This window comes from Polyodon spathula, chromosome 31 (genome assembly GCF_017654505.1).
Source record: "Polyodon spathula isolate WHYD16114869_AA chromosome 31, ASM1765450v1, whole genome shotgun sequence".
In the NCBI taxonomy this organism is placed as follows: domain Eukaryota; kingdom Metazoa; phylum Chordata; class Actinopteri; order Acipenseriformes; family Polyodontidae; genus Polyodon; species Polyodon spathula.
Genome location: NC_054564.1, coordinates 1,071,626 through 1,094,955, shown reverse-complemented (window position 1 = coordinate 1,094,955; position 23,330 = coordinate 1,071,626). Strand labels below are relative to the sequence as shown.

At 46.1% G+C, this 23,330-nt stretch overlaps 1 protein-coding gene and 1 long non-coding RNA gene across 2 annotated transcripts in view; both read left to right on the top strand.

Annotated features, from left to right (window-relative positions):
• LOC121303021 (calcium-activated potassium channel subunit alpha-1-like) overlaps positions 1 to 22,679 on the top strand; it is a 24,724-nt gene extending 2,045 nt beyond the window's left edge. The window contains exons 1-25 of the mRNA XM_041233418.1: positions 1 to 23; positions 130 to 207; positions 1,247 to 1,308; positions 2,209 to 2,299; positions 3,117 to 3,228; positions 3,450 to 3,525; positions 4,052 to 4,127; positions 4,504 to 4,674; positions 5,700 to 5,791; positions 6,000 to 6,110; positions 6,428 to 6,533; positions 6,900 to 6,982; positions 8,188 to 8,257; positions 9,242 to 9,397; positions 10,119 to 10,228; positions 10,776 to 10,786; positions 10,911 to 10,998; positions 11,555 to 11,641; positions 16,849 to 16,917; positions 17,359 to 17,605; positions 19,058 to 19,244; positions 20,010 to 20,090; positions 20,415 to 20,548; positions 22,175 to 22,369; positions 22,659 to 22,679. The exon at positions 1 to 23 is cut by the window's left edge and continues 2,045 nt beyond it. Coding sequence (XP_041089352.1) covers positions 1 to 23; positions 130 to 207; positions 1,247 to 1,308; positions 2,209 to 2,299; positions 3,117 to 3,228; positions 3,450 to 3,525; positions 4,052 to 4,127; positions 4,504 to 4,674; positions 5,700 to 5,791; positions 6,000 to 6,110; positions 6,428 to 6,533; positions 6,900 to 6,982; positions 8,188 to 8,257; positions 9,242 to 9,397; positions 10,119 to 10,228; positions 10,776 to 10,786; positions 10,911 to 10,998; positions 11,555 to 11,641; positions 16,849 to 16,917; positions 17,359 to 17,605; positions 19,058 to 19,244; positions 20,010 to 20,090; positions 20,415 to 20,548; positions 22,175 to 22,369; positions 22,659 to 22,679 — 2,537 coding nt within the window. The remainder of the gene's footprint in view (positions 24 to 129; positions 208 to 1,246; positions 1,309 to 2,208; positions 2,300 to 3,116; positions 3,229 to 3,449; positions 3,526 to 4,051; positions 4,128 to 4,503; positions 4,675 to 5,699; positions 5,792 to 5,999; positions 6,111 to 6,427; positions 6,534 to 6,899; positions 6,983 to 8,187; positions 8,258 to 9,241; positions 9,398 to 10,118; positions 10,229 to 10,775; positions 10,787 to 10,910; positions 10,999 to 11,554; positions 11,642 to 16,848; positions 16,918 to 17,358; positions 17,606 to 19,057; positions 19,245 to 20,009; positions 20,091 to 20,414; positions 20,549 to 22,174; positions 22,370 to 22,658) is intronic.
• On the top strand, positions 11,528 to 13,902 carry LOC121303168. The gene is made up of 3 exons (XR_005947757.1): positions 11,528 to 11,641; positions 12,329 to 12,414; positions 13,829 to 13,902. It is a non-coding gene; the product is annotated as an uncharacterized LOC121303168 (long non-coding RNA).
• Positions 22,680 to 23,330: the final 651 nt, after the last annotated feature.

Genomic DNA, 23,330 nt, shown 5'->3' with positions numbered 1-23,330 from the left:
GTCGCAGGAAGCAGGTAACTCAAGTTTAACCCTCTGATGCGCTATTTGGGCGTCGCTCCCCTATCCAACCCTGTTGGGTGTCCAGTCACGGCCCTGCTTGCTTTGCAGGATGTGGGAGGGGCTGGGCAGAGCTCTGAGGTACACACTGCTGTGAAAGAATGGGCTGCAGCCAGGCTGTCTGCACAGACTCGAACAGGGAGAGTCCTGGTGAGCAGCTTTGCATTATTATTATTATTATTATTATTATTATTATTATTATTATTATTATTATTATTAATTAGTCATTTAGCATATGCTTGTACTCAAAGTGACTTACAGAGACTAGGGGGTGAACTATGCCTCAAAAACCGCTGCTGCAGAGTCATTTCCAATAGGACCTTGTTTGTTTTGAGTCTCATCCGAAGGACGGCGCACAAGGAGGTTCAGTGACTTGCTCAGGGTCTCACACAGCGAGTCAGTGGCTGAGCCGGGATTTGAACCTCCTGGTATCAAACCCTTTTCCTTAACCACTGGACCACCAAGCCCCCGGTTCTTTACAGTCTTGCACAGAGCGCAGGGCACCTTGGCGAGTACAGTAAAGCTTTGATTACCCGAACAGCCACTTATTAACCTGTCACCTTACTGTACAGCACAAGTGTGACTGTGCGCATTCTTTATTGTTCAAGGATGGAGATACGAGTCCTATTGCAAAGCAGTTTCATCCCTTCCATGGTGAACTACCAGCTTGATTAGCCACGTGTGTACAGTTAACAAGCGCAGGCATGCCTGGTTAAACTCCTAGTAAAACTAAGAACGGATCAAACTGCTATGCAACGGGAGTCCTTTTTCCATCCCTGTAATGATAACCAGCATTATTATTGCAGGTATGGAAGTAAGACTCCTATTGCACAGCAGTGTCACCCATTCCAGGTTTTACTACCAGCTTGATTAGCCCCAGTGTGCACAGGTAAACAAGCTCAGGTGTGTCTGATTAAACTCCTAGTGAAACCAGGGATGAATCAAACTGCTCTGCAGCAGGAGTCTTATTTCCACCTCTGCTCTTCCACACGCTGTATTCTCCACACTGTTGCTAATCAGAATGTAAAAAGCCTGTAACCGCGCTCATTGAACCTGGTGCTTCTTTGGGTTTTCGTTGTTGTTTTGTGCCCTGATCAGGGCTGATTGAATCTGGGTGTGAATGCCTCCACGGCTCGCTGCCTGGCTTCTTTGAAAGCCGTCCCTCATGTCTTTCTCTGCTCCTGTTCAGATGGTGATGTTGTTCCTGTTCAGCGTCGTCTCCCTGGCCGACTACTTCATCCTCTCCACACAGTGAGTCTCGCTAGCCTTGCTTCCCCTTATAAAAGTTCAGTGACTCTGCACTGCAGTTTTACAGTTCTCCCAGGTTCTGCTCTGCACTGTACCGTAGTTTACCAGGGTTTGCCATGTTTGTTAATATGCTTTGCTGTACCTCACTTTGCTGTGCTTTTACTGTGGGGAATTTTCATAAGGGTTAGTTTACCATGATTTGTTTTTTAATATCCTTTACCAGACCTCTCTGTGCTTTACAATGCTTCCCTGTGCTTTACCAGACCTCTCTGCGCTTTACAATGCTTCCCTATGCTTTACCAGACCTCTCTGTGCTTTACAATGCTTGCCTATGCTTTACCAGACCTCTCTGTGCTTTACAATGCTTCCCTATGCTTTACCAGACCTCTCTGTGCTTTACAATGCTTCCCTATGCTTTACCAGACCTCTCTGTGCTTTACAATGCTTCCCTATGCTTTACCAGACCTCACTGTGCTTTACAATGCTTCCCTATGCTTTACCAGACCTCTCTGTGCTTTACAATGCTTCCCTATGCTTTACCAGACCTCTCTGTGCTTTACAATGCTTCCCTATGCTTTACCATGCTTTCACTGTGCTTTACAATGCTTCCCTATGCTTTACCAGACCTGTCTGTGCTTTACAATGCTTCCCTATGCTTTACCATGCTTTCACTATGCTCGCTTCATTGTCTAAGAAATTGCTTGAAAGTGTAAAATGCTAATTTGTTAGCAGAAACGTAAACTTAAAAATGCCCTTGTCTGTTTGTCAAGTACCATGTTCTCTGTTTGGGTGTTGAATGTTTGCATGTGGTGTGCTTCCATGTTGCATGCCTGCATGTTTCCGTGTCGCATTTATGTGTATTGCATGTTTTCTGCCTCACCGGGCTGTCCTCACTGCTCGCAGGTCCATTGAGTTCTGCTGGCAGGGCTACGGCTTCCTGTTCCTGCTGGAGCTGCTTCTCAACATGTTCTACCTGCTGTACTTCGGCCTGCGGGTAACTTGAACCCTGTCTGCACCGTGCGCCCCTGTCACCAAGAATATCCCCCTGTCACCAAGAATATCCCCCTGTCACCAAGAATATAGAATAACCCCCTGTCACCAAGAATATAGAATATCCCCTGTCACCAAGAATATAGAATATCCCCTGTCACCAAGAATATAGAATATCCCCCTGTCACCAAGAATATAGAATATCCCCTGTCACCAAGAATATAGAATATCCCCTGTCACCAAGAATATAGAATATCCCCGTCACCAAGAATATAGAATATCCCCGTCACCAAGAATATAGAATATCCCCTGTCACCAAGAATATAGAATATCCCCGTCACCAAGAATATAGAATATCCCCTGTCACCAAGAATATAGAATATCCCCTGTCACCAAGAATATAGAATAACCCCCTGTCACCAAGAATATAGAATATCCCCTGTCACCAAGAATATAGAATATCCCCTGTCACCAAGAATATAGAATATCCCCGTCACCAAGAATATAGAATATCCCCTGTCACCAAGAATATAGAATATCCCCTGTCACCAAGAATATAGAATAACCCCCTGTCACCAAGAATATAGAATATCCCCGTCACCAAGAATATAGAATAACCCCCTGTCACCAAGAATATAGAATATCCCCTGTCACCAAGAATATAGAATATCCCCGTCACCAAGAATATAGAATTTTTGATGACAGGGTCCGACATCGGACTGGAAAGGGAAAATTGTAATGTCGGACCTGGTCCCACGTAGGACCGCAAAGGGTTAAACTCTTGAAACGCTGCTCTGTGTTCTTTCGTCTTGTCGCTGCAGTTCCTGGCCGCCCCAGACGCGCTGCACTTCTGGCTAGAAATGAACTCCATGGTGGATTTCTTCACCGTGCCGCCCTCGTTTGTCTCCCTCTTCACCCAGCGCAGCTGGCTGGGTAAGGGACCCCCTGCCCCCGGAGCGCTCCAACTTGCTCCAGGCACAGCCACAGAAACAGAATCGATAAAAGCCTTGTTTAATCACATTGTACGCAAGTTTTAGACACATAATGTTATTTGTGTTCTTTCTGTTTGTCTGTCTTTTCTTTCTTTCATAACCCTAAGAAGTGGCACAGCTTTCATTATAATGTTGTATTTCTCTCTCTCTCTCTCTTTCCAGGTCTCCGGTTCCTCAGAGCCCTGCATCTCACTGAGCTCCCCACAATCCTGCAGTTTCTGAACATCCTGCAGACCAGGTGAGCTGACAGGAGCAGAGTCTGGAGGTAAACAGGATTACTGTTGGAAAGCCTAGTGTAAGACAAGCAGGCGCGTTCTGTAATTTTACTAACACTTAACTTTCCTTTGTGATTTTACTCCTTTTGGCACACAGCAGTTTTCCTTTTTCAAATGTTATATTTAGATATATAAATATGTACAAATCAATCAGGCTTTACTTTATATAGCGCCTTTCATAGTGGACCACCATCACAAAGCGCTTTACAAGATGCAAAAATACAGTGGAAAGTGCAGAATACATGAAATAGTGCATTAAATACAGTGGAAAGTAAATGAAATAGAAGTAAAGATGTACATTTAACTCCTTTATGATCAAAGTTTCCCTTTTTCTTTTTGTTCTCGCCCCTTTTGGTACACAGTAGTTTTTATATATAATGGATAGATCCAGCATGTGTGCTGTAGATCAATAGAGCTGTACTGCGTTGTGAAAGACAATAGCGTTTTCCATTGAGGTTGAATGTATAACTCTCTCTGTCCTCTCCCCAGCTCCTCTCTCAAGCTGGCCCGACTCATCGCTGTCTTCCTGGTCTACTGCCTCACTGCCGCTGGCTTCATTCACCTGGTGAGTCTACCTGTGGGCAGGTGAGAGGCCGAGAGATTACATCACAACTTAAGAAAATGTGCCAACTTGAGGAGGCTGCTTATCTAAAAACTATAAGTCGGGTCTTAAAGGATCCCAGTGATTCAGCATCAACAACTAGGTAACCCATTCCATCCCCTCACTACTCTCTGTCCAATTATTTGATTCCCGGCACTGCTCAGTTGAACTGAAGGCTCAGCGTGCGTCCTTCGATCCCACGAGCGAGTCAGCTTCCTCTTCCACACCCAGGAACTCCAGAGCAGATTCCAGCAAGCTACCGCCCCCTGGAGGACAAGCCAGTGCGACGCTTCCTCTGGAATCCCCAGTTTCATGGTTTTTGTTCTTTCCGTGGCGACAGGTGGAGAACTCAGGCGATCCTTGGTGGAGCGTTCCCAACTCCCAGCCCCTGACATATTTCCAGTGCGTGTACTTCCTCATGGTTACCATGTCGACGGTGGGATACGGGGATATCCTGGTGCACACTTTGCTGGGCAGGGTCTTCATCATCTTCATCATCATCACCGGCCTGGTAAGCCTGCTGTTTCCCATACCGCCTCATTTAGAAACGCTCAAAGGAAATCTTTACTTCGGTTTGTGTTGGAAGGTTTCTAACTGGACTGCAGGTTTTACAAGGCAGCGGTGTTCAGGTCATCTACCCCAGTCTCTCTCCCAACAAACTTTCCAACCTTTCTAGGTGTAAAATGGAAAGCATCACTCATCACTCCCCCCCCCTTTCCAGTGCTATCGATGCTCAGTGTAATATGATGTTTCATTCATTCTTTTAAGTGAAAGGCAGTAAGCAAATTCCCCACAGTAAAAGCTCAGCACAGTGTAATACAACAGAGTCAAGGCAAGCATATGCAAGCATTGTAAAGCACAGAGTGGTATGGTAAAGCATAGGCAAGCATTGTAAAGCACAGAGAGGGATAGTAAAGCATAGGCAAGCATTGTAAAGCACAGAGAGGTCTGGTAAAGCATAGGCAAGCATTGTAAAGCACAGAGAGGGATAGTAAAGCATAGGCAAGCATTGTAAAGCACAGAGAGGTCTGGTAAAGCATAGGGAAGCATTGTAAAGCACAGAGAGGTCTGGTAAAGCACAGAGAGATCTAGTAAAGCATAGGGAAGCATTGTAAAGCACAGAGAGGTGTAATAAAGCATAGACAAACATTGCAAAGCACAGAGAGGTCTGGTAAAGCATAGACAAGCATTGCAAAGCACAGAGAGGTCTGGTAAAGCATAGGGAAGCATTGTAAAGCACAGAGAGGTATGGTAAAGCATAGAGAAGCATTGTAAAGCACAGAGAGGTCTGGTAAGCATATTTCACAGCCCATGGTAAACTAACCCTTATAAAAGTTTCCCACAGTAAAAGCATAGCAGAGTGTAATAAAGCGCAGAGAGGAATATTAATAAACATGGCAAAGCAGGATAATTTCTCGTAAATGCAGAGTATGACCATGGGACGAGCACAGGGGAGGGGGGGTAGTCGGGGGTGCAGCGGCGAACTTTCCTACGGGCGCTTGTTGACGGGCGCTTGCTGCTCGCTGCCTCCTCCAGGCCCTGTTTGCCAGCTACGTTCCTGAGATCGTGGAGATCGTGGGCAAGAGGAAGAAACACGACGGGAGCTACATGCCCCTGCCAGGGAAGAAGTGAGTCCACCATTGATCCGTATGGCTTGCTAGCCTGCTAGGCTGTGGGATTGATCAATTTTGATAGATTCTGATATCGATTGGTTTGGGGGCTGTATGTCTTGATAGGTCGAATGTCTGCTGCTTTGATCAGGTGGCTGCTGTACTGATCGATCGGTTGCTGTATTGATCAGATGCTCCTGTGCCGTGCTTATTTTCCCTGTTTCAGGCACGTGGTGGTGTGCGGTCACCTGACCCTGACGAACCTGACCGCGTTCTTGAAGGAGTTTCTACACGAGGACAGGGGTGTGGTCAACGTGAAAGTGGTGCTCCTGGGAAAGTGAGTGTGAGGAGACCACATGGGAGAGGGGGTGGTGGGGGTGACACGCTAGAACCAAAGGCTCTGTCTTTAGGGGGTTTTCAGAGTCATGTATAGATGGGAAGGCAATACTCTTTTTATCATTACAGGTAAAGCTCACTGCTAAACAGATTTAACAAATATCTCGTCTCTATCTCCTCTCTATCTCTTCTCTCCCTCCTCTATCTTCTCCCCTCTCTATATCTCTCCTCTCTATCTCTTCTCTATCTATCTCTCCTCTCCCTCCTCTATCGTCTCTCCTCTATCTTCTCTCTCTCTCTCTGTCTCTCTCTCTCCAGTTTTGATCCGGACACTCAATTTGAGTTGTTCTTGAAGCGTAACTTCATCAAGACTGTGTTCTACCAGGGCTCGGTTCTGAGCTCCCACGATCTGGCCCGGGTCCAGGTGAGAGAGTTAAAGAGTCAGACTCAGAACTAGAACCACTGGGGTTCCCTTGAAACCCCCCTAGAAAACAAGGCATTGGACCCAGTATCGCTGCACACAGAACTCCTGAGAAAGTCTTTCAAGCCTTGGTCAGCACTCATTAAGAGAGGGGGGGCAATGATCATGTTTCTGTTGCTGATAAGAGGTTTGAGAATGGATTCGAAAGCCTTATCCTTTATAAAGGGGGGTGGGTGGGCATTGAGAATGTTGATAGTGCTGTGATTCCAAAGCCCTGCTTATCTTGGTAGCAGTCCCGGCAGTCTTGAGGCGATGCTGCTGTCCCGTTATCTCCAGTGCAGCCCCTTACTCTCTCCCTCCCCCCTGCAGATGCAGAAAGCAGACGCCTGCCTGGTTCTGTCGAACAAGTTCTGCAAAGACCCGCACACAGAGGACGCCTGCAATATCATGAGGTACAGGGTAGGGCTTGGTGGGTCCAGCGGGTAAAGAAAGGGGCTTGATCCCAGGAGGTTCAAATCCCAGCCACTGACTCACGGTGTGGGACCCGGAGCAAGTCACTGAACCTCCTTGTGCTCCGTCCTTCGGATGAGACATCAAACAAACAAGGTCCTTAGGGTTGCATGGTACCAGGGCTCTCTGCACTGCTAGCTAACCTGTTCACAGTGCAGATCCCAGCACAGGGGAGCTAGGGAATACACAGAGTGATAATACACAGAGACACTGTGCATTTCATTATCCTCTATACAGAGCGATCACACTCACACACACACACACACACACACACACACACACACAGACTGTGTGCATTTCAATATCCTCTATACAGAGCAAACACACACACACACACACACAGACTGTGTGCATTTCAATATCCTCTATATAGAGCGAACGCACACACACACACACACACACACGCTCAGGGCTGTCCACACTGCTAGCAGACCTGTTCACAGTGCAGATCCCAGCACAGGGGAGCTAGGGAATACACAGAGTGATAATACACAGAGACACTGTGCATTTCATTATCCTCTATACAGAGCGATCACACTCACACACACACACACACACACACACACACACACAGACTGTGTGCATTTCAATATCCTCTATACAGAGCAAACACACACACACACACACACACACACACACAGACTGTGTGCATTTCAATATCCTCTATATAGAGCGAACGCACACACACACACACACACACACACACGCTCAGGGCTGTCCACACTGCTAGCAGACCTGTTCACAGTGCAGATCCCAGCACAGGGGAGCTAGGGAATACACAGAGTGATAATACACAGAGACACTATCACACAGAGTGCATTATCCTCTATACAGAGCGATCACACTCAGACACACACACACACACACACACACACAGACTGTGTGCATTTCAATATCCTCTATATAGAGCGAATGCACACACACACACACACACGCTCAGGGCTGTCCACACTGCTAGCAGACCTGTTCACAATGCAGAGCCCAGCACAGGTGAGCTAGGAGAGGGGTTACCTGAGCTAGCACAGCAGTGGAACAGTTCAGTAATAATCCACCTCCTTCAGTCAGCATTGCACACTGTATTACTGTACACTGTATTACTGTAAGTTTGTCCCATGAGCTCAGTGTCCTTTCCCACGCAATCCCGCAGGGTGATCTCAATCAAGGATTACTGCGCTGAAACTCGAGTGATTTGTGTCATGCTGCAAAACCCCAGCAAGGTACTCTTAATATAGTCAGCCCTGTCTCTCATATCAGATAATATAGTCAGCCCTGTCTCTCATATCAGATAATATAGTCAGCCCTGTCTCTCATATCAGATAATATAGTCAGCCCTGTCTCTCATATCAGATAATATAGTCAGCCCTGTCTCTCATATCAGATAATATAGTCAGCCCTGTCTCACTTCCATATAATCATCGGGACAGAAGGATAATCAATGGTATCAGTAGCGATAGTATTATATGTCTCAGTGGGACGAGAGTCCCGTATGTGAAAAGTACAAATTAACAGTCCGACAGATAGTACTAATATGGTGACATAAATCACGTACGTCGATAAAGTGTCACATAACTACGGTTTAAATGCACTATTTCATGTATTATGCTGCTATCATGTATTATGCACTTTCCACTGTATTTAATGCACTATTTCTTGTATTATGCTGCTATCATGTATTCTGCTCTTTCCACTGTATTTAATGCACTATTTCATGTATTATGCTGCTATCATGTATTCTGCTCTTTCCACTGTATTTAATGCACTATTTCATGTATTATGCTGCTATCCTGTATTCTGCTCTTTCCACTGTATTTAATGCACTATTTCATGTATTATGCTGCTATCATGTATTCTGCTCTTTCCATTGTATTTAATGTATTATGCATTGTGTGTTTTTACTGTATATCATGTATTATGCATTTCTCTGTATTATGGATTTTCTTGTTGTTACTGCATCTGGTAAAGTGCTTTGTGATGGTGCTCCGCTATGAAAGGCGCTATATGAAATAAAGATTGATTGATTATATATGTTAATATAGTCAGCCCTGCCTCTTCTATCAGTTAACATGTCCAGTTGTTTCTTATGGTATCAGATTGACACTTTGGGCGCCAGTTCTGTGTATCAACTTATTCTAAATCATGTAATGAATTAAAAAGAACAGCATGCATCAGTAATACTGTAACCCCCCCCCCCCCCCCCACAGGTGTACCTGCAGAACATCCCCAGTTGGGACTGGCACCGGGGGGACGCTGTCATCTGCCTGGCGGAGCTGAAACTGGGCTTCATGGCTCAGGGCTGCATGGTGCCAGGGCTCTCCACACTGCTAGCTAACCTGTTCACAATGCAGAGCCCAGCACAGGTGAGCTAGAGAAGAGAGTGGTAATGCACAGAGACTACATTTCAATATCCTGTATGCACAGCGATCACACGCACACACACACACACACACACACAGCGGCACGTGTCCAGTTGCGTACAGAACTTGTGTGGCTTCTCCTCTACGAGCGTCACATGACACACACACAGCACGTACAAGTTGTGTGTCATTTCAATCTGTGTGCGCCAGCGATCCCTGACCAATTACCCCCTGCAACAGTGTGACGGTAGCCACACACACAAACTGTGCGTAAAGTTATCTCTCCTCGCCAGAGTCCACGACTCCTCTGACGTTCTTCACCGGAGAAGTGTCATGCAGCGCTACACTGCGTCACAGTGTGTGTGTGTGAATGTAAAGTTAAGTAGATAAGAGCGTTCGATACAGCGCGATCACACACACACACACAGACTGCATTTCAATATCCTCTATACAGAGCGATCACACACACACACACACACACACACACACAGACTATGTGCATTTCAATATCCTCGATACAGAGCGATCACACACACACACACAGAGACTGCATTTCAGTATCCTCTATACAGAGCAATCACACACACACACACACACACAGACTGTGTGCATTTCAATATCCTATATACAGAGCGATCACACAGCGACTCCAGGCTCTCCACTGCCTGTGAGTGACTGCATGTCGTTGTATATGACTGCATGTGTGACTGTGTGTTCTTGTTAGACTCAGCCTGGCAGCTGGCGCAGTCACTACAAGCTGGGTCTGTACAACGAGGTTTACACTGAAGAGCTGTCCAGAGACTTCACAGGCAAGCACTTCCACGAGGTGTGCAGGTGAGTCCCTTCACTCCAAACTGCAATATATACAGGACTAGTGCTGCATTGTAATATATACAGGACTAGACCCTGTGTCAGCGCTGCATTGTAATATATACAGGACTAGACCCTGTGTCAGCGTTGCATTGTAATATATACAGGACTAGACCCTGTGTCAGCGCTGCATTGTAATATATACAGGACTAGACCCTGTGTCAGCGCTGCATTGTAATATATACAGGACTAGACCCTGTGTCAGCGCTGCATTGTAATATATACAGGACTAGACCCTGTGTCAGCGCTGCATTGTAATATATACAGGACTAGACCCTGTGTCAGCGCTGCATTGTAATATATACAGGACTAGACCCTGTGTCAGCGCTGCATTGTAATATATACAGGACTAGACCCTCTGTCCATTATACCCTGATCTGCGGACCACAGTTGCAACGTAACATTATAGATATCCTCGATCCTGTGTCACAGCGCAACGTAACATTGGAATACATATGTGTCCGACTGGGAACAGTCGCGACGTATTATATGTGTCCTGATTGTGGGACAGACGTCGGCGACGTAACCATTATAATAGTCCTGATCTTGGGGCACAAGGGTCGCGGACGTGAGAGTCTAAGTCTCAGGAGACTCCCACGCCTTCCTCTCCTCTCTCCTCTCCTCTCCTCTCCTCTCCTCTCCTCAGGCTCTTGCACTTCGCTCTCACGACGACATCACGTGAAGCTGAGAGTGCTGCTGATAGGAATTGAGTACCGGAGTGCCAAGGAGTGCAGGTATAGGGCAGGATAGTGCAATACAGGACAATATAGTACAGTACAGGACAGTACAGTACAATACAGGGCAGTATCGTGCAATACAGGGCAATATCGTGCAATACAGGACAGTATAGTACAATACAGGGCAGTATCGTGCAATACAGGACAGTATTGTGCAATACAGAGCTGGACAGTATAGTACAATACAGGGCAGTATAATGCTATACAGTATAGCGCAATACAGGACAGGGCAGTACACGAATACAATAGTCGATAGGGCAGCACAGCACACTACTAAACAATACAGTACAATACAATATGACATAGGACAGGATAATATGCTATTATATTATGGTATAATACTGTACCATATAACACAGCACATAATACAGAACAATACACCACAGCACAGAGATTGGAAGATTTTATTTTTAGTCTTAAAAGTTGTTTGCTCCATTAACCACCTCTGTTTTGTGTCTGTGTGTCGTTGTGTGTGTTTCTGCCTGTGTGTCTCTGCCTGTGTGTATCTTTGTGCCTGTGTGTCTCTGCCTGTGTGTATCTCTGTGTGTGGCAGCATCCTGGTGAACCCGCAGAGCAATCTCACAATCCCTGACAAGACTCTGGGCTTCTTCATCGCCAGCAACGCCTTTGATGTCAAAAGGTAAGCTGGCAGCAAAACCTAACCCCACCCCCGCTCTGAGACCCACCCGATTCACCCCCACCCCCGCTCAGAGCCTCATGTACAGTATTGGTAATAGGACTCCCATTGCACAGCTGTTTGATCCATTCCTGGTTTTACAAATGTCCCAATAAATGTGGAAATATACAAAAAGTAGGACATTTTGCAACTTCTTTTACTGGCAGAGAAAAATAGCCTCTACCAACCTCTGCCTTGTAGATATTTATATAAACCTTGTTTATAAACATCTCTCCAGACAGGAGAAGCCATTTCCAGAAATAATAATAATAATAATAATAATAATAATAATAATAATAATAATAATAATAATAATAATAATAATAATAATAATAATAATAACAGACCAAGTGAAAGCATTTGATTTTCTTCATGCACACAAAGCTAAATCAATAAATACCTGTTATGTCTCTTTGCAAGATCAAAAAAAAAAAAAAAAAAAAAAGGTTTGTGACCCCCCCAAACTAGAAAAAGTCATAAGATATTATAGGTGGAGAAAAAAAGGAACACTTGTGAATGGTGAATGGAAACCAGTGTGGGATCAAACAGACCAGAAACGTAAGAGGAGTCCTGTGAGGTTCCAGCGGGAGTTCTCACAGCCTGGAAAGATGGAAAGGGTTCAGCTGTGTATCACTGTGTTTGTTTTGTCAGGGTTAGCCTGTTCTGCTTCGCTTGCCACAGTGACATCACGGAACCCTGGAAGATAACGGAATGCAGCTGCCATACCTCGCAAGAATGTAACTATCTTTATTGGTTATTGATTGATTGATTTAACCCTGTCATGCACAGCGACCTCATATGGGGACAGATAAATAAAACTCTCTTCTGTATATGTAATCTGGAGACATGTGGAAGATTAGCAAGCAAATGCATGATGACCTCATGTGAACTGGATGGCATTTTCTCCATAGAAAGCAATATATATGTTTGTCCAAAACAGCTCTTTATTCATTTGGAGGTATATAATAGAAACACTTGAAAAAAGATGCAATCTGATACATATAGCAAGACAATACATGTAGCCAGCATTGCACATGCAGACACACACACACACACACACCCATACAGAGACTGACGGATTATCAATTGAGCTGAGAGCTGTCTGGCTGCTTCGTCCTGGTCTCTCTCTCTCCTCTCTCCTCTCTCTTCTCTCCTCTCTCTCTCTCTCATTCACTTGCGTTGAACAAGAACAAATGCAATAATCCAGCAGGCTGGTTACAGCGGTTGATGGTTGATGCACTACAGGTGGTGTTCATTGCGTCTGCTCTTAGATTTGCTGAACGTGTAATTCCTCATTCAGACACAAGGTGGCGCTGTAACTCCATGCGTGGCAGTTAGAATGCGCGCACACCAGCTGGGCTGTCCAGCTCACACCTGTCTATAGCACTGCAGCGTTCAGCATGTGATGCTACATCTCTTCAGTCAAGGGGCAGGTTATATACAGGTTACATTGTGTTAACCTGGTATGGTCTCTAGTATTCTAATTACAAGCAGCAGGGATGGGAATAAGACTCCTGTTGCACAGCAGTTTCACCCATTCCAGGTTTTGCTACCAGCTTGATCACCCCACAGTGTGCACAGCAGTTTGATCCATTCCTGGTTTCACTAGGAGTTTAAGCTGGTAGTAAAACCTGGAATGGATCACACTGCTGTGCAATAGCCAGTCAATAGAGTATAAACACCAGACTACTGAAATATTTCCTAGAAACAATCTAGGGCAGGAGTGCCCAATCTTGGTCCTGGAGTGCTGGTGTCCCTTCTGGACACTAAATTGCTTAATTGGACCAATTAAGCTTCTAATAAGTGCTTGATTAGCCCAATTAACTAATTTAGAGGACACTGATCTAGGGTAACGTGAAATCCCATACCAGGATGAGCGCAGAAATTTGTTCTGTAAAGCTGAGGGAACACAGAGACACTTTTTCAGAGACAGCGGCTTGAAACCTGTTTCCAGGAGACCTAGTTTGAGGTTGCTGAATCAAACCACGACATACAAGCTCACTGTCAGCCCACTCACTCTAATTAGCGCTAATGCTACCGCCCAGACGCTGAAGGTCTAAAGGGGGAGTTGTCAAGATTGATTGTATTTCTTTTCATAACGTACAGTAACATTTGACTAATATTCGTTACTCATACCTGGTTCTTTCACAGCAGATAAAGTTGAGGTACCCCTGGACAGAGTGCGTTCCTTCGGAGTGATTTCCCGCCCAGAGCGTGAAGAGAGGTGAGCGACCCCTGAGACAGAGATAGGGAATTGGCAGGGGTGTAAACAAGACTCCCGTTGCATAGCAGTCTGATCCATTCCTGGTTTCACTAGGAGTCTGATTTCCAACTCTGTGTTTCAGTGAGAGCAGGAGATTTCTGAGGGATATTTGGGCAACATTTCAATTTAATTTCATTTTAATTCATGAAAATGTCCAAATGTTTCAACTGAAATTCTTTCTCAGTGTAGTCCCAGCGTCTTAAATTGAAAACACAGAAAAAGACTTCTAATACCAGTGTTTGTCTTTGAATTGTAGTTCCTGTAGTAAAAGCACAGCAAAGTGTAATAAAATATGTTGAAGGTACACAGGCAAGCATTATAAAGCACAGGGAGGTCTGGCAAAGCATAGGGAAGCATTGTAAAGCATATATAAAAAAAATGTGCTGCCTGCATGAGAAGGGGTTTGAGTGTGTGTCTCTCTATATGTATGTTTGTGCGTGTGTCCGTGTGGGCCTGTGCGTATCTGTATGTGTCTGTGTGTGTCAATACTGTGCGTGCGTGCGTGTGTGTGTGTATCTGTGTCTCTGCTGTGTGTGTGTGTATGCCTCTGTGTGTGTGTCAACACTGTGCCTTTGTGTGTGCCTCTGTGTGTGTGTGGCTCTGTGTCTCTGCTGTGTGTGTGTGTCTATCTATCTCTGTCTGTTTCTGTCTGTCTGTGTGTGTGTGGCTCTGTGTCTCTGCTGTGTGTGTGTCTCTGCTGTGTGTGTGTGTGTGTGTGTCAACGCTGTGCCTCTGTGTGTGTGTGCCTCTGTGTCTCTGCTGTGTGTGTGGCTCTGTGTGTGTCAATGCTGTGCTTGTGTGTGTGTCTCCGTCGCAGCCCTTGATTTTATTAGCTGCCTGCACACATGTTACTTTACCGCTCAGAGAGATCCATTTCTCTGGGATTGCCAGCCTTGATAAGCACAGCTCCCCCCGTGATGTCTCAGATTGCTGTGGGCGTTTCAATATTATTAAAATCTGTCCCTGCCATTACAGAGATGAGTTAGGCGGAGATTAGCACAGGCATGTAAACACTGGCTGCCTCCCCTTACCCATAGTTTGTTTTGTTCTGTTTCATTTCTTTATGACCCTCTGGAATGGAGTCGATCCCTTTTGTGTGTGTGGGGTGATTTTTCTGGTGCGGATTTGTTTCTATTATTTATTACGTTTAGGCCAAATCTAAGTTAGCCCTGGTGGCTGTTTGTGTGTGTCATCTCTCTCTCTCTCTCTCTCTCTCTCTCTCTCTATCTCTGTGTGCGTCTGTGAGCTACATCTCTCTCAAATATCTTCTCCCTCGTGTATCCCTTCTCTCTCTTTCTGTCTCTCTACCATGTGTCGTTCCCTTGTAAAGAGATTCGTGTCTCTCCAGACCATTTCGTCCTTTTGTAAAGCACAGAGAGGTCTGGTAAAGCATAGGGAAGCATTGTAAAGAACAGAGAGGTATGGTAAAGCATAGGGAAGCATTGTAAAGCACAGAGAGGTCTGGTAAAGCATAGGGAAGCATTGTAAAGCACAGAGAGGTCCGGTAAAGCATAGGGAAGCATTGTAAAAGCACAGAGAGGTCTGGTAAAGCATAGGAAAGCAAAGCACAGAGAGGGCTGGTAAAGCACAGGGACAGGGAGGTCTGGTAATGCACAGGACGGTTTCCGTGTCAAGACCAGTTGGGATGAGCATGGCGTAATTAGCTTAGTACGGGATGTTGGTTGTAAAGCTAGTTACGAGCCATATTTGGTATACTAAAGCACAAGACTTGTTCGAAGCATTACGTGTTAAAGACATTAGACCCGAGATGGTGGACTAAAGCCCACATTAAGGTTACATACCTTGTAATTATAATACGTGCCTGACGCCAAAGGCACAGGTGGGGCAAACAGTACTCCCTACTGGGTCGCCTTAATTGAATCATAAAACTGCTGAGGCAGAAGATTTATTAGCTTCAATTAAACAATGAATTACATGTTTGAACAAAACAAACCTTGTCAAAAAGTGCTAGTTGCACCATGCACCCATGATTTGCTCTTGTTATGACACGAAATTGGTTGTTCATGAAATGGCAGTTTCCACCAACCCCCCCCGATGCGATGTAGGCCACCGGGGGTGACCTATCTACGCTTGCCAACAATACCTTAAGGGTTTCTATATTATGTGCTTTACCCCAGCTCTCTGTGCTTTACCATGCTTCCACTGTGCTTTACCATACTTCTCTGTGCTTTACCATGCTTCCACTGTGCTTTACCATGTGGGGTATTACAAATGCGTGAATCCCTAGGACGGATTCCTATGCTGTTTACAATATTGTTTTTTCAATCTGTGGCATGTTACCATGTCTATTCTTTCTGTGTGTTTGTCACCATGATTTCACTGTGATTGTGCTTCTCTGTGCCAGTGCTTTCTCTGGGCTTTACCACTGCTTTCTCTGTGCTCCTTACCAGACTCTCTATGCTGCGTACATCCTTTCACTGTCCTGCTGTACCAAGCTTTCACTGTGCTGTACCAAGACTGTCCGGGACATGCTGGTCTCTCTGTGCTTTATTACACTTTGCTGTGCTTTTACTTATAATAACCTCTGACTCTCAATGGATCTAGAAGTGGGGGGGTGTAAACTAAGTGCTATATAAACTAAACTCACTAAACATGAATTAAATCACCAGACCTCAAAGGTGTTCTTCTTCAGGTGAAAGTAGGTTTGATGTTCCAATGCTGGCCTGTGCTTTACCGTGCTGTCACTGTGCTGCTCCCCCCTGAGGAGACCTTGGAGGTCCTGAAAGCTTGCGATTTCATTATTGTCACTGTGCTGTTAGTCCTTCTCTTTGTCTATCATCTCTGGACTGACACGGTTCCCATTTCATCGATCAATGACTGAAGTGACGATGATGATGATGATGATGATGATGATGGTGATGGTGACTTGACAGTTGTCTGTTGACAGGGATGACCCGCAGACGCACCCCGCCTGGGAGGTCGAGGGTCAGCTGGACTCCACAGGGATGTTTCACTGGTAGTCCTCGTGAGTAAGCGGACCACGTCTGGAGGCAGCGGATGCATGTGCTCTGGTGTGTGCGTGCAGCTTGCATTTGCGTGTTTGACATGATGGTGTGTGTGTGTGCGTGCATCACTGTGCTGTGACAGTGTGCGTGCGTGCATGTGTGTGTGTGTGTGCGTGCATGCCGCGTGTGTGTGAGTGCATGTGTGGTGCGTGTGACCGAGTGCGTGTGATGTGTGTGTGTGTGTGTGTGTGTGCGTGTGCGTGAGTGCGTGTGTGTGCGTGTGTGTGCGTGAGTGCACTGTGTCAGTTTGTGTGAGTGTGTGAGATGAGTGAGTCTCGACGCCATGAGAGGTGCGACCGACACAAGAAAGTGTAAGATGAAGATGTCTCGTCTCTCTCTCTCTCTCTCTCTCTCTCTCTCTCTCTCTCTCTCTCTCTCTCTCTCTCTCTCTCTCTCTCTCTCCTCTCCCTGCAGAGCCGCAGTTCTGCTCACTGTCTCCCCCTGCAGGATCACGTACTGGTGTGTGTGTTCGGGGATGAGCGATCGCCTCTCCTGGGGCTGCGCAATCTGGTGATGCCGCTGCGCGCTGGGAACCTGACCAGGGCAGAGCTGCGCACTGTGCTGCTGCTCGGCTCCCTGCACTACCTCCAGCGGGAGTGGGAGCACATCCACTACTTCCCCAAGATTTACATCTTACCGGTGGGGAGCTCAACTTCCATGACCGGGGCTTGGAACCAGGCTCCGGGATCAATTCCTGTCTTTACAATTCCCAATTCCTTTTTAAAATCGATTCCCAACTCCAATGCAATTCCCATTTCTAATTCCTTTTTAAAACCAGTTCCCTTTTTTAATCAGTTCCAGCACACCACTGATCAAAATTGCAATCAGCAGTATTCTGATACAATGAGCTTCTCACGGAGGGCAACAGATCACTTTAAATTGAAGTTACAGTTCGTTTGTGAGTCGATTTTTTTTTTTTTTTTTTTTTTATTTTTTTTTTTTTTGGGCTTCACATGAAAGCAGTTGAACAATCACAGCAATAATTGTGTTTTTAAAACGTAAATTCCAATTCTTTCAAAGGAATTGCAGTTGGAATTGAGAATTGATTTTAAATTTTTGATCATAATAACTGGCGAATTTACTAATATCTTACAGATTGCTCTAAAACTTGGAACAGCCAACTGTTGAGGTAACTGACGCACTACGACCTGCGCTGGGGATCTGCTAACCTCACACTAGCCCTGCTGCTGCTGCTGCACCCAGTCCTGGGGTTCAGAGCTCCCCTCAATGAAGTCTAGTATTATTAATATTGCAATGATCAGGATCCAGGAGTTTGAGCAGGGTTAGAAACTCACACTAGCCCTGCTGCTGCTGCACCCAGTCCTGGGGTTCAGAGCTCCCCTCAATGAAGTCTCTTATTATTATTAATATTGCAATGATCAGGAGCCAGGAGTTTGAGCAGGGTTAGAAACTCACACTAGCCCTGCTGCTGCTGCACCAGTCCTGGGGTTCAGAGCTCCCCTCAATGAAGTCTAGTTATTATTATTAATATTGCAATGATCAGGAGCCAGGAGTTTGAGCAGGGTTACAAACTCACACTAGCCCTGCTGCTGCTGCACCCAGTCCTGGGGTTCAGAGCTCCCCTCAATGAAGTCTATTATTATTATTAATATTGCAATGATCAGGAGCCAGGAGTTTGAGCAGGGTTAGAAACTCACACTAGCCCTGCTGCTGCTGCTGCACCCAGTCCTGGGGTTCAGAGCTCCCCTCAATGAAGTCTAGTATTATTAATATTGAAATTTCACCAAAGTCCTAAAGACGAGATTGTTTGAGGTCTGAATGTGTTTTTCCCTGGTTATTCATATCATTTTATTATTATTATTATTATTATTATTATTATTATTATTATTATATATTATTAATATTAATATTAATATTATTATTTAGTCATTTAGCAGAGGCCTTTATCCAAAGCGACTTCCAGAGACTAGGGGGTTGAACTCTGCTTCATCAACAACCGCTGCTGCTGCAGAGTCTCTTCCAATAGGACCTCGCTTGTTTCACGTCTCATCCCTATCAAGCCCTCCTGGTATCAAGCCCTTTACTTTCACCACCGGACCTCCAAGCCTCTTATGCTTGTTCTGGCTGCAGGGTTCCCCGCTGTGCCGAGCTGATCTGAGGGCCGCTCAAGTTAGCCAGTGCGCGTCCTGCCTGATCCTCTCTGCTTCCAGCGACTCCAGCCTCGAACCCTCGCTCCAGGACAAGGAGTCCGTTCTGGCCAGCCTCAACATCCAAGCCATGCAGTTTCCCGACAGCCGGCCGGGCTCCAGCCTCGCAGGTGATTACAGTCACTTTGCAGTCTTTTAAATCATCCCAGCCAATCAGAAACATTTCCCAGTGCGTGTCGCGAGGGAGAGCAGTTGAGATTCAAAATTCAAATTCAAAAGTTCCGGAGCTGGAGCCGTAGGCCCCTCCCCTACGTCACTGGATCAGCTGTCCCCTGTAGCCTTCTGAGCCAATCAGAGCCGAGTTCTGCGCGTTATTTTTTAAAAGCACAGTATGAACAAAAGTGAACAACCAGTCCCAGTTTTCTGTGAACTATGAGACGCATATTCAGTTGCACTGTGGCCCCAGCAATGGCACTGTGGCCCCTGATACAGCCTCTAATTGCTTGCCTTGTCTCTGTGGAGGGACGGAGGGGGGGGGGTCAGCTCCTCCGCTCAATAAGCGTTGACAGAGTACAAGCGTATTAACGTAATTAACCTTGACAAGCTAATGTGAGCCTCACTGCAGAAAACGTGGTAATGATATCATTAACAGATAATGAATCCCTCTTCCTGTAATGACACTCAGCTGCCAGGCTGACTACTGCAGTCACAGGTTGAGTTGTGTGGTTTTTTTTTTTTTTTTTTTCTTCCTACAATGTTTTACCAGCCTTTTTGACTTTTTTTTTCTGATTGAGAAGCGCTTTGAGATGGTTTTGCATGGAAGGGCCCTGTATAAAGATGATCTGATAGAGGGATTGAAAAGGTAGAGCTGCTGGACACGAGGAAGGAAGGAATAAAGGAATAGTCGCCTCTTATCACCGCGCTACCTTTCTTAGGGTCTCCTCACCCCGGAGCGGACGACGCGAAGCCCCCCGTCCGGCAGAGCGGATTGAGGGTCCCGGTCCTCGCAGATCTGGGTAACATACCGGGCGGAGAGTAGGGCGCTGTGCTGCGATGACACCCTGTCATGAGCATTCAGTGTCACTGTGTCTTGGTCTGTGCGCTAGCGCGCATGTTTTTGTGTGTGTGTGTCGTTCTGTCCCTGTGTTTCTCTTTGTGTTTGTGTCTCTGTCTCTCTGTATGTCTCTCTGTCTGTGCGAGTGTGTCTCTCTCTCTGTGGTTCTCTGTGTATCTCTAAATGTCTTTTTGTGTGTGTGTGTGTGTGTGTGTCTCTTTCTGTCTTTCTCCCAGCGCACAGCTCCAGAGTGGAGTATATTAAGTCTCTCTTTCTCTCTCTCCAGTGCACAGCTGTAATGTGCAGTATATGAGTAGTCTGGATTCCCAGGAGATGCCGTTCTCAGACCTGCACCTCACCCAGGCCTTCGCCAGTGGCTCCATCTTCTCTGTGGGGGTGCTGGATTCCCTCGTGTCCGCGGTGAGGACCCCCAGAGCAGCCGATCTCTGACCTCTCACTAGCGCTAGCGACACTGCTCCCCCTTCAAAGGATCTCTGACCGCCTTTAAAATCTTACCTCTTATTAGCTTTACTAACATTATCACTGGTCCTCCCTTTAAAGGAGTGCTGACCATATTTAAAATCCACTTTGTAAGTTGCTTTGGTAAGATTCCTTTTTTTTTTTAAATCAATTCTCAATGCCAATTCTAATTTTTCTTAATCAATTCCAACACACCGCTGCTCAAAATTGCAATTCGCGTAACGTATTAAGAGAACAGCTCGGCAAGCAAGCAAAGTGTTCTCTAAGACCACCAGACAAATTATGAATCAATCAATCAATCAATAAATAGCTATTGCTTGTCATGACGCATGTTCATCAGCATATGAAATTAACTGAATAACAGAAAATCGATAGGCAAGTGTATGTTAATAAACTACAATAATAAAGTAGCAGACAAACTAACGTTAATAAAGCAAGGGAAGTCATGTTAAAACTGTACAATGCGTTAGTAAGACCTCATCTAGAATACTGTGTTCAGTTCTGCTCCAGAAAGAGTGCAAAGAAGAGCGACCAGAATTATCCCAGGGTTTAAAAGGCATGTCGTGTGCAAACAGGCTAAAAGAATTTAATCAGTCTGAACAAAGAAGACGACGCGGAGATCTAATTCAAGCATTCAAAATCCTAAAAGGTATTGACAATGTCGACCCAAGGGACTTTTTCAACCTGAAAAAAAGAAACAAGGACCAGGGGTCACAAGTGGAGATTAGATAAATGGGCATTCAAAACAGAAAATAGGAGGCGCTTTTTTCCACAGAGAATCGTGAGGGTCTGGAATCAACTCCCCAGTAATGTTGTTGAAGCCGACACCCTGGGATCCTTCAAGAAGCTGCTTGATGAGACTCTGGGATCAATAAGCTACTAACAACCAAACGAGCAAGATGGGCCTAGTGGCCTCCTCTCGTTTATGTTCTCAAGTGTCAAACTAAATTAACACAGCACCCCTACGCTCGCTAAAAATGCAGCAGCAGCTCTAGATTAATTATGAATTCCTGTACTGGAGGAATATTCAAGACACGCAGAAAATTATTTAACAGAATGGTGAAGCAACTCACCAGAACGGAAAACGCCAAGTTGCTCGATGGCTTGTGTCCGATTCCTTTTCTTTTTTTTTTTTTTTTTAGCGCTCGGTAAATTTCCAACTTTTTGTAGCAAGAGAGACCGCGGCGCATTTCACCGTTTTGTTTACGCGCCATTTCGTGGCGATGAGGTGCACTCGAGGAAATTGGAATGCACCGCGAGGCGATGACGAGTCGCTTTTGAAAAGACCGAAAAGACCTTGAATAGAAATCGCACAACAATTATCACTTCTCTGTCAATTCCTGTTCCGAGTCTTTCAAACAAATTAGAATGGAAATGAAGAATTGGTTTTAAAAAGGAATTGGAAAAAGAGGGATTGACCTCAACCCTTGTCGTGCTAATATTCTGCATGCTAATAAGAAGGGCTTTGTTTGCATGTCAATGGGATGTGCGGGATGGTTGTGTGTGTGTGTGTGTGGGTGTGTTTGTGTGCAGTTTGAACCCGGGCTTGATCTCTCGTCTCCGCAGACGTACTTCAACCGCCACGCCCCGGCGTTGATCCGCACGCTGGTGACGGGCGGGGCCACGCCCTCCGTGGAGTCTCAGCTCGCCGAGGAGGACATGCTGCGCGGGGGACCCAGCGCCGTGACATCACCGCACCTGCGCCACCACGCCAAGATGGCCCAGCTGTCACTGAGCAGGGGACCCCTGGCAAACCTCTCTGTGAGTCCGCCGGGCTTCAGAGCTGGAAATAAGATATTAGAGAGGGAGGCTCTTATACACTCTGAACAGCCTCCCTCTGCTCTGTGCTGGTGGAGCAGAGAAAGAGAAGCTCTATACTCTCTGAACAGCCTCCCTCTGCTCTGTGCTGGTGGAGCAGAGAAAGAGAGGCTCTTATACTCTCTGAACGGCCTCCCTCTGCTCTGTGCTGGTGGAGCAGAGAAAGAGAAAGGGAGACTCTTATACTGTCTGAACAGCCTCCCTCTGCTCTGTGTAATTAACCTGTTTGAAGGTCCTCGACAAGACAATTTAGCACTTACACGAAGGTAAAACCCTCTACGTAACGGACCACACGATAGTGGCACGACATGAAGAGGCTCTTATACTGTCTGAACAGCCTCCCTCTGCTCTGTGTCTCAACCCTGTTGGTTTCTCGTTCCTCTTTCTCAGTGTGGAAACTTCCAGGAGCTGTTCTGTAAATCGCTGGATGCTTTTGGGATCCTGTGCCTGGGTCTGTACCGGCTACTGGACGCCCCTAACCCGGCCCTGAGAAGGTACAGCGCTGCACTGCGACTCCCTTAACCCTGGTACTGCCACGCACAGAACAGCGCGGAGAAACAGCACAGCGCGGAAAGACAGCACACCCATCACTGCCACCATCTCAGTCTCACCAATCAAGCTCTTCGTTTCTCTCAGGAATTCTGATACTAATGAAAGTCTTCTGTTTCCCCTTCACCTTCCTCTCTCAATATCCATCCATTCTCCCACATCCCCCTCTTTTCTCCCTCTTTCCCTTCTCTCCCATCATTCTCTCTTCTCCCCCTCCCTCTCTCCTGCTCTCCCCTCCTCTCCCTCTCCTCCTCTCCCTCAGGTATGTGATCACCAGCCCTCCCTGGGATTTCCCTCTGCAGCCCTTCGACCGGGTCTTCTGCCTCGTCCCATTCAACCAGAGCCACCTGCTGAC